Source organism: Ostrea edulis, chromosome 4 (assembly GCF_947568905.1).
Source record: "Ostrea edulis chromosome 4, xbOstEdul1.1, whole genome shotgun sequence".
Lineage (NCBI taxonomy): Eukaryota > Metazoa > Mollusca > Bivalvia > Ostreida > Ostreidae > Ostrea > Ostrea edulis.
The window spans coordinates 537,447-548,784 of NC_079167.1; the positions used below are offsets into that span (position 1 = coordinate 537,447).

At 33.8% G+C, this 11,338-nt stretch overlaps 1 protein-coding gene across 1 annotated transcript; it reads left to right on the forward strand.

Moving 5' to 3' along the window:
- Positions 1–1,242: 1,242 nt before the first annotated feature.
- On the forward strand, positions 1,243–2,792 carry LOC125651259 (uncharacterized). Its single transcript, XM_056161548.1, has 2 exons — positions 1,243–2,246; positions 2,417–2,792. Exon 1 carries the CDS (start codon positions 1,263–1,265, stop codon positions 2,238–2,240), a length of 978 nt encoding a protein of 325 aa, XP_056017523.1. The 5' UTR covers positions 1,243–1,262; the 3' UTR covers positions 2,241–2,246; positions 2,417–2,792.
- Positions 2,793–11,338: the final 8,546 nt, after the last annotated feature.

The following is an 11,338-nucleotide window of genomic DNA, read 5'->3' on the forward strand; positions in this document are numbered from 1 at the left end:
TTCGTGTTTACACAACTTTGTATTCCTTTTGAGAGTTAGGGGATTGATCATTGTTTATTATCTTCATATTTTCATTAGTCAGATAGGGATGCACATGTAACTGTATATCTATTCTTCAGTTGTGGTTGGAATATATCTTATGTTGGCGATTGTCATCGTCCTCGCCGTCAGAATCCACCGGTAAGGTTATTTCATTTCATGATTAGATGGATATTATATTTAATAAAATAATAAATACAAAATAGTAATGAATGAATGACAACATTATTTAACACAGGATGACGAAAAGGCTAGACGTCGAGATCGAACAGATAGAAGCACGGATCCAGCGTGAACTGTTAAATATAACTTGCATGTTGTTGCATCGAGAGTTACAGCGTATGTTTCGACGAAGGTTTCTACAAAGGTCGACCAGATATCAATCTATTGCAGAGGATCACTATGAATTGATACCGATAGCGAACGATTATGAATCTCCTCTTCAAAGACCCGCAGCATTGCCAGGAACGGAATACCAAGCTCTTGCTTCATACGAAACTCGCAAAGAAGGCTGTCTGTGTAGGTATTGCTTGGACCAAGCTGCCAATGATCCCCCAAACAGCTTCCCAGAAGTAGAAGGAGCGCATGGTACAGCAAGAGCATATGACAGTCTGCAAGGAATTATCGCAGAGAAACCCTTCCTTGACGGAACTACTTCAGAAAAGCATTCGCAGTATTCGCTGCTTATTAACCCGCCTGATGTTGACTCGCTAAGTGGCGAAAGAAAAGCACTTATCCATAATGATCACTCCCAATCCACAGGACGGCCTCTTTCCCGAAGAAGAATGCGCCGTGGAAGAAAATCCGGACTTAACGATTATGATGATGACGGCATTGGTGGTGATTGGATAGAACTGGAGCGGATTAAGCAAAGACAAGAAGAAGCCGAAGATGCAGACTTCATATCGCAATTGCTATCCAATGTGAAAAGAGAACCTATCACTGACGTTTTCCCTGGTATCAGCCCATTCAAAATCCCAGAAACATTGCCAAATTATAAACGAGAAGAGGCAAAAGAATCCATCTCCCTTTCGGAATTTAGGTTTTTAGAAGTAGAAATACAAGAAGTAGATGATGCCATCGATGCCAAATATACTGAAAAAGAGAAACCCAGTTCCAAGAATGAAACATTATTGGATGCCGGAACATATAAAACCAACAACGAAGCACCTAACGATTTCTTTCCTATATCGGATACAAAAACCAAGGCAGAAGAAAAACCTATGACACCTATAAAAGGATTTTGCATTGCAGAGGTGAATTTTGATGTTGGAAACTGCGGAGGCGAGTCGAATTCATCTGACTACTTACAACCAATGCCACACAAAAACACGGGATATAATTCAAGCGAAAAGCAAACCAGTGTAACTCCTGAATTTTGCCTTGCAGAAGTAAATTTTGATGTTGAAGATATCGAAGGAGACCCAGAATCGGAGAAATACAGCAAAGAAAAGGGTTCAGAAGAAAAACAAACCACTGACATCGCTGGATTTTGCATTGCTGAATTAAACTTTGATGTTCAAAACATCGAAGCACTTTTTGTATCATCAAACAATACACAGCCAATGACGGACAGAGACAACAAGGAAGATAAAATGTCAATCGCTTTCTCTACCGGACTGTGTATTGCAGAGATGAACTTTGACATTGAAAACACAGAAAAGGCATCCGATTCATCAGACTACCTAGAGCCAATTGAATTAGATTCTGGAACACACACTCTGCAAGACGAGAAGACGGACATTGAGACATACGAAAAATTGCAAATTGTCACCGACACCTTGGTTAACATTCCCAACATGGAGATCTTCAATGAGCATTCCATTCAAGGTGATGATGCTGGTTTAAAGATTTGTTTCGCAGATTCCAACTTCCAAGATATTTTGTCAGAAGTTGAATCTATGGAAAAATCTGCATCAGACATTGGGTATTCCTCAAACAAAGAATACGAAAGATTGAGGTCTACAGAGATCGACATGAATGCACCGGAGGAAGAGCACAGGGAAGAAACAACAGCGATATCTGCTGATACAGGACTCAATGTTTGTTTTGCAGAACTGCAAACTTTTGAACAACTGCTCTTAGAATCTGAGACAGTGGACGAGACAGCATCGGAAGAATCACATGAAAGTCATAACGACGAAATTAAGATCGACGTCGACGTAAACCATAGCGATGATTCTGACAGCATTTCTGAGTGATCACAGGTAAATGCCAGTCGCTTTTGACTTGTGATAAAGAGTTTATTCTTCCTCTCTACATTGAGTTTTATGTGTAAAAATTGTAAGATGATTTCTTGACTATTTACCGAGTTATTTGGCATATAGAGAACCACATAAAACTTGAAACTTAAAGATCTACTAATGATTCATTATAGAGAATTCATCCTAATGGCCAGGTATAAAGAGAACCACTTAGCGAATTTTATGAAGACATCCACCAAAGACATGGTATCCAGAGAACCAGCTTAGACTTTGTATACAGAGAACCAGCCAAAACGTAGTGTAGAAAGAACCAGCTAAGACTTGGTACACAAAAATGAAAATCAACGTTTTGTAAAGGCTACATAAATGACAAAGTCATATATTGAACAATTCAGTATGCTTTATGGGAATTCTATATCATGTTTGTTTGATTTTGTACTTCTTGTGTCTTGGGTAGTCAACAGCACACTATTGTGTGCGGGTGTTTTTCTAATTAGAAAAAACATGTACTTATTCACACACAGAATGTGGGGTTTTGTTTTGGAAATTTTTCGAAAAATATATGTTTTCGTTGAAAAAAAATACATTATGGTCAAAGTCATTATTTCAAATACCTATATACATTTTTCTTATTAAAGGAATATCAAAAGATTCACTATAAATATATAAAAAGTTGATTTAATTTTTACAATGCATTGATGTACCTTTTCTCTGACACGATATGAAAAATAAAATATCTAAGTATGAAGCAGAAGTGGACGACTCTGTGGTGTCCTTTATTTCGAGCTCACAACAAAGAAAGGAAACATTCATTGAAGATGGGAGATGACTTTATTATTATACTATCATTCTGTAAAAGAAATATGCTCAATATACCAACAAAGCTATTGCTTTTGCGAACGTTTGAATTTGGGTTTTTGTGTTGGAATTTTTAAGATGACAACCTAAGCAATTATCTCCCATTGATCTAACAGTACATTATACATGTAGTTTGCTTTAAAGACCTGTCTGTATATTCACTGTTTGTTGTCCTCCCTTGTTTTTATTGTTTACATGTACTAGTATATGTAACTGTGTGTTTTTTTCTTCTGTATGTATGTGCTTCTGATATATATAGCTTCATATTCATGTTTAAAAAGGATGTCAGTCACTGTGAAGATGTATTATTCTTCGATAAAGAAATAATCTTTAATACATAAGTTTCTGATTAGATATATAACCATGTAGTATGTAGATTCAAAGTTTTTTATCCCCAGGTTCCTGTATTCAAAAGAAGGGTTTGAAGTTTTACATGGGAATTTATAGGAAAGTTCACTGAAACATTTATTCTTAATAACCAGAAGGCTTTTCAAAAAAAAAAAAAGCTATGCAAACATCCTATTGTACGGCAAATTCAATAGCATCCAATTCATTTCAACTGGAATTATAGTGGGCGTCGCATGACTTAGATCATTATCGAGAATTGATGTTTCACATAAAAAATAGTTCAGTTGAGCAATGTGGATCATAGATAATATTTCATTTTCCTTCTTGAAAGTATCATGACTTCTACTACTACTACAACTACTGCTACTACTACTATTATTATTATTATTATTACTACTTTTACAACTACTTCTACTACATTACACTACTATTATCATTGTTGTTATATGGATGTAGTATTATCACTGCTATTTTTATCATCATTACTAATATTATCACTACCCTTATTACCAAGGTTATTATTATCATCAGTGCATGTTTTTGTTTTTCCATTGCAGTTATTTTTATTATAATCATTATTATCATTGATTGTTCTACTATGTTGTTTATATTATGATTATTGCATGTTTGAGTAATTGTATTGCATTTATTTTTATTATTATTATTATTTTTTACGCTATTATTAATATTGTTGCATGTTTAATCATTTTCCATTTAGTATTAATATTATTATCATTATTATGATTATTATTGATTTTTCTATTATATTGTTTCTATTATTATTATGGCATGTTTTAATATTTCCCATGCAGTTATAACCATGATTCTTATTGATTGTTCTATTATAGTATTGGTATTATAATTAGCTCATGTTTAATTGCTTTTTTTTTATTTAATATCATTTCGTAAAGTAAGTAAGTAAGTAATTTTTATTTAAAGTCGGAACTATATACAGGTATCAATAAACATGAGCTAAGAGCTCTTTAACCGACTATATAGCATAAAAAACACAAAGCATTAATGATATATAATTGCATTAATAGACATAAAAACAGAAATTTGAAATACAACAGGACGCATACATGTATACAGACATCACAAGTCATGCATATATGTACACAGGGACTAGCTATATTAAGATGCCCAGCACTGAAAAAAGTTTGCAACACAGACATAAAAATATGGATATATACATAGACTAAATAAATATGCATACCTAAGAGACAGAGCAGAGTAAAAATAATACAGTTAAATTTGTACATGTCAGCTTAGAAGCATAGTTAGAAGTTAGATCAAAACTTTAAGATTTAGGCAGGAGAGGCTGGAATCTGCATGAGCTGCATTTACAATTTAATTCCCAACACCAGTTTTGAATATAATTTGAGAACAGATTATATGATGTAATATTTCTTGCTTCGTTTGGCAAAGAGTTCCAGAGCTTTGCTGCTTCATATCTAAAATATTTAATCCCGTACGTGGTTGTTCTAGGTCTTGGTACTTCCGCTGTATTTGTATATCTAAAATTGTATGATTGGTTTTTTTATAACAACTAGATCTTGTAAAAAAAAAAAAAGTGGGGACATTTTGTTGATAATTTTAAAAGTTTCTAAAGCTATTGTTTGCATTCTTCTGGTTTTTAGTGAAGGCAATTTAGATTGTTTTAATGAGTTTTCGTAAGTACTTTTATAGTCACCATAGATAAACCCCAGAGCTCTTTCCTGAATCTTTTCAATTTTGCGGGTGTTTCGTTCAATGCAGAAGTGCCATTTCAACGGGCAATAACTAAAATTTGACATAATAAATGATGATATATGGTTAATTTACCTAATTTGCTAAGATGTTTGCCTATTCGTTTAAGAACATTTAATTGCCTTCGTTATTATAATTATTATATTAAATCAAAATTTATGTTTAAAAAAATGTCAAATATTTAACATAGTATTTTAATATAGGCTTGTCAACGACTGAATCATTGTATTATTTTATTGCCATATTTTTAAAGAAAAAAATACGATTCCCACCACCTGGTTACTCTTTGCAAAATGTTACAACCTGGGTATTAATTGGTTTGTTAATGTCAATGATCAGTTGTAATTATCTGTCAACTAGGAATTGACTTTGTCAGCTAAACAATGATCATTATGAGAAATTGTCATTCTAATGGAAGTTGATGATGAAGGGTACACAAAAAACCAACCTGATGTTTTGGACGAAGTGCAAACACGAAATGATTCTCACTTGTTAACCCGCGAAAATCATATCTGACTTGGGGGAAGTCATGTTGGCATACAGTACTTGATATACGGGATGTGCGTTATGTACCTTTGCTTATCAAACTTTACGCGAAGCATTGAATGTTTAAAATGGTCAACCACACACTTGTGAATTTTACACCATCTACATTCCCTGTGTATGTAATTGACCGCACTACTACTTTACAGACGTCCCCAATGATCTGATTGATTAACTAAAGGAGGTGTTACAGTAAAATTGAACATTCATTCAATTTCATCACAGTGACATCAATGAAGATTGTACAACTGCACATATTTTTTTGCAAGATAAACAATGCCAACAAACTCCGAAACAGACGTAGGGAATGTCAACGAGACATAAGGCGATGGAGATACAGATGTTGACTTCATTGTTCACAGAATTTATATCTGATGTAGTAAATGAAATACAGAAAAAACACAATAAGTCAGCGTAAGTTCACTTGTTACCAGATCTGTCAAAGCAAAGTCCTTGTTTATGGTTATCCTTCTTCGAACCTCTGGATCAGCTCTACAATAACTAGAGTTCCGATCTAGGTATCTCGATCCTCCGCCACATAATTCTAAGCTACGGTGTATATCAATTCTAACGATTGAAAAAGTTGGTCCAAAGGTTCGGTGACGTAGACGAAATCTCCGGAAAGCAACATCGTCCATTACTGGATCTTGGCCTGAAATTCCGTTTTCTCCAAACGGAATAAGTATCACATTTTTCTTCAGGAAATCAATACACAATATACAGTAACATGGTAGAACAGCGATGAGGGTATGGAGTGTATATGATATATTACCACTGGTTACACTCGACATATTGTGATGACATACATGATGTGAATATCTAATCAGAACCAAAACATTGTGAAAATCTAATCATTAGCTACAAGATAGTGAATATCTAATAACTCCCTACAACATAGTCAGTATATAACCAGTATCTACAACATAGTGAGTATCTAATCAGTACCTACAACATAGTGAGTATGCAATCAGTACCTACAACATAGTGAATATCTAGTCAATACCTACAACATAGTTAATATCTAGTCAATACCGACAACATAGTGAATATCTAATCAGTACCAACAACATAGTATTATTGTAATCAGTACCTATAACATTGTGAATGTCTAACCAGTATCTACAACATAGTGAGTATCTAATCAGTACCTACAACATAGTCAGTATCTAATCAGTACCTACAACATAGTGAATATCTAGTCAATACCGACAGCATATTTAATATCTAAGAAGTTCCTACAGAATAGTGAATATATAATGAATACCTACAACATCGTGAGTATCTAATCAGTACATACAACATAATGAATATCTAATCAGTACCTACAACATAGTGAATATCTAATCTGTACCAATAACATATTGAATATGTAATCAGTACCTACAACATAGTCAATATTTAATCAGTACCGGCATCATAGTTTGTATGTAATCAATACCTAAATATAGTCAGAATTATTAAATCAGTACCTACAACAGATATAACTTTCGTTACATTGGGAAATTTTAGTAACTTGAGGAATTTTAGTTACCAGGAGATTTTTTTGTTGCCTGGAGTTTATAGTTACTTGAGGAGCATGTAGCTACTAGGTGATTTTTTAGTTACATGGTGAGTTTGTATTTACATGGGGAAGTCTAGTTACCTGGAGAGTTTTAGTTACCAGGAGATTTAGTTACCTGGAAAGTTTTTAGTTACATGAGGAGTTTTAGTTACCTGGAGAGTTTTTAGTTTCATGAAGAGTTTTTAGTTACATTGTGCAGCGTTTTAGTTGCTGGAACTTTTAGTTACCTGGAGAGATTTTAGTTACATGGATAGTTGTTAGTTACATTGTTAGTTTTTAGTTACATGGGGAGTTTTAGTTACATGAGAGTTTTTTTAATTGCATGGGGAGTTTTGAGCAACCTAGAGGGTTTTTGAAAACTTGGTGAGTTTTAAGTTACACGGAAAATTTAAGTTACTTGGGTCTTTTATTAACTTGGAGAGTTTTGTAACCTGGGGCGGTTTTCGTAACTTAGGGAGTTTTTCGTCAGTACCTGGAATTTTTAATTGCCTACATGAAAGGCGAATATAATGAACAGTGATCAATCTCAAAACTCCTATAAGCAATACAAAATAGATAATTGAGCAAACACGGACCCCTGAATACATCATGGTTTGGAGTAAGCATCCCCTATCGACCGGTCACACCCGAAGCGAGCCTTATAGGTTTTATTTCCCTTGAAAATTTAAGATACTTGGATAATGTGTAGTAAACTTGGGAAATTTTAGTTACCTGGATTGTTTTTGGTTACCAGAAGAGGTATTACTTGCCAGTTGAGTTTTTGGTTACCTGAAAGTGTTTTAGTAACCTAGAGTTTTTAATTACCTGGGGATTTTTAGTTACCTGGAGTTATACATTACTTGGAGAATTTAAAGTAATCTGGAAAGTGTTTAGTTGCCTCGAGAATTGTTAGTTACCTGTATTTTTTTTTTAGTTAATTCGAGTTTTTGGCTACATGGAGAGTTTTTGATTATCTGAAGTTTGTTGTTACTCGGAGAATTTCTAGTAACCTGTGAAATGTTTAGTTACATTGAGTATATTTATTTACTTGAATTTTATTAGTTAATTGGACTTTTTGGCTATATGGAGAGTTTTAGCCACCTGGATTTTATTACTTAATTGGGAGTTTTTGGCTATATGGAGAGTTTTTATATATCCGGATTTTTTTTAGGTAATTGGAGGTTTTGGCTAGATGGAGAGTTTTTAGTTATCCAGATTTTTTAAGTTAACTGGGGAGTTCTGGAGTCTGACCACTTGTTGTACGTTGTTGATGAAGACTGACACTTCAGACGGGACTTGTCCAGATACGACTCGGATTACTGGGTGACTGACTCTAAGGCTCTGTTAATACAATCATAAGCATTAACAGTGAGAAGATGCAGTCTGAATCACTAAAATGTATGATCTTAGTCTATGGCCCGAGTCACTATAATTTGTGGTCTAAGTCACTATAATTTGTTTGTTTTTTAGTTACTTATCTCTGTGGTCTGAATCACTAGTCTCTGTGGTCTGAGTCATTATACTGTGTGGTCTGAGTCACTAGTCTCTGTGGTCTAAGTCATTATACTTTGTGGTCTGAGTAACTATAATTTGTTTGTTTTTGAGTTACTTATCTCTGTGGTCTGAATCACTAGTATCTGTTGACTGAGTCACTAGTCTCTGTGGTCTGAGTCATTATACTTTGTGGTCTGAGTCACTAGTCTCTGTGGTCTGAGTCATTATACTTTGTGGTCTGAGTCACTATAATTTGTGGTCTAAGTTACTTATCTCTGTGGTCTGAGTCACTAATATTTGTGTCAGAGTCAATAATTTCTGTAATCTGAACCATTACAACCCGTAATCTGAGTCTTTACAATCTGTGGTCTTAGTCACTATATTCTGTGGTCGGAGTCTATTCTGCCCATTCGTTCGCAGATAGTATAACCATGATACTGTACATGTATAAAACTTCACAAAGATGTCAGTGGAATTCTGTAGACTTTATTCCTTTCTAAGTGGTACTAGTCCTAAACCATGTACATGTATGAGTGTGTGTGTGGTAAAAGACTGAAACAAAGAAACATGTTCTAATTACTAATTGATTCACAGAACATATATAATAGCTATTGAATACAATGAAACATATGACAAATTGGTAATTATAATAATAAAGGCTGAAGGACTATCAAAAGTAACAATATAAGTCCAAACTATGTATTTATAACACACATGGCTTTCCATAGAAAATTGTTAGAACCGTACTTTTATACATATTAAGTTTATGACAATAATGGTTTTCCATACTTTTAAGAGTGAATGAGAGTATTACTGATACAGTCTAAATTCCTACTAATAGCAAATAATAAACATTGTAATGATATATACAACAATAAATATGCACAAATATCACAATGTACTTACACTGTGTGCCTGCATACGGATGAAAATCTGAGGAGCTCAGAGTGAACGGTGAGTGGTGTGGGTCACACCCAAAACAAGTAAACAGGAAGTAAGGAACATTAACTCTTTTAAAAAAGAAAGATAACTAATTCACATTATCAGGGAAAATAACGCTTGTAGATGTAAAGGAAAATAACTCTAGGGAAAACTTAGCATAAACATGTAAATAAATACAAGAACATTACAGAGTCACTACAATTTAAAATCTTATATATAAAACGTGACTTTTTCACAATGCGCTTTAGTCCAATCATGCTGTACTAAACCTACGCTCTTTCTAATCTAGATTTTAATTCAATTAAAGAGATTCACACCTGACATTTGGAGTAATGTCAATTTTTTGGGAAGTGTATTTTTGATTTCTACATTGAAGGAGAGTTAGGAAATTAAACAGAAAAACTTGGGTCCCAACACTTGTTATTGAGCTGCAGTGTTCTAAACATGGCCTTCTTGCACTTAAAATTTATTCAATTAAACTTGATTTTTTTCTGCTAGTGTCAACTCAACATAAGCAACAAAAATCAATCATTACATAAATTAGATACATAATTATGTCCTCTAACACTACCGATGAAAAAATAAATTAATACTAGTTAAGGAAATAAATAATGACCTTTTGTGCACTTGATATACGAAAAACTTCATGATATGAAAATTGAGAGTTTAAAAGGACATATTAGGAGTAATGTCAATTTCTAAATTATTTCATAATTTTAAGATCTGGTTTTTCCAGTTTAAAATGCCACTAAAAAAGTGGGGGTTGGACATCAAATTTTTGAATTATTGGCGAGAATACTGATTTTTTATACAAAATGTCGAGTAAATTAATTAAAACTTTTTTAAGAATCGGTGTTCTGTTTGGAAAAATATATCAAACAAGTTTAATAAATTACAATATTTGAACTATGTCAGTCTCAACTACCTGTATCATAAATTATAACTGAAATACACGAATAGGGGTATAGAAATAGACGATAAATGGGATGAAACAGAAACTGTAATACCATGCAGAATTAGAACTTTTTGATCAGTGAATCCTTCCGCCACAAAATATACTCCCTGGCAAACCCTTTCAAGATTTGAATTGACATAACAATTTTCAAATTGATAGGGTTCAGCAATAGTTGTATACTATATTTGCACCAATGGGATCAGTATTGAACTAGTGAATACTTAGTTGTAGCATCCTGCGCAGTTGTACTCAAAATCTCAAGAGATAACTTCCTTAAGTGCAAGAAAAATGCAATCAACAAGAGAGAATGGCTTCGCATTATCAACTAATAGAGCCTGACCTGTCCAGCTGACCATCACACCTGACTGTTGTATGTAAAAGTATCTTGGTGGATCCGTCCGACAAAAACAGGTATACTTCACTCCTCTCCTTCCCTGACCATCCCCCGACTGTCTGGAAGCTGACCTCCGACTGATGGACATGTCCAGAGGACTTCATCTTCACTGTCTGTAGTGGTCAATATATACACACATATTTATGTATGTAATGGTTAAGATTTACTCAATATATACACAGATACCTATGTATGTAGTGGTAAAGATATTCACTAAGATTTATGTCTGTAGTGATCAATATATACACACAGATTTAAGTACGTAGTTGTAA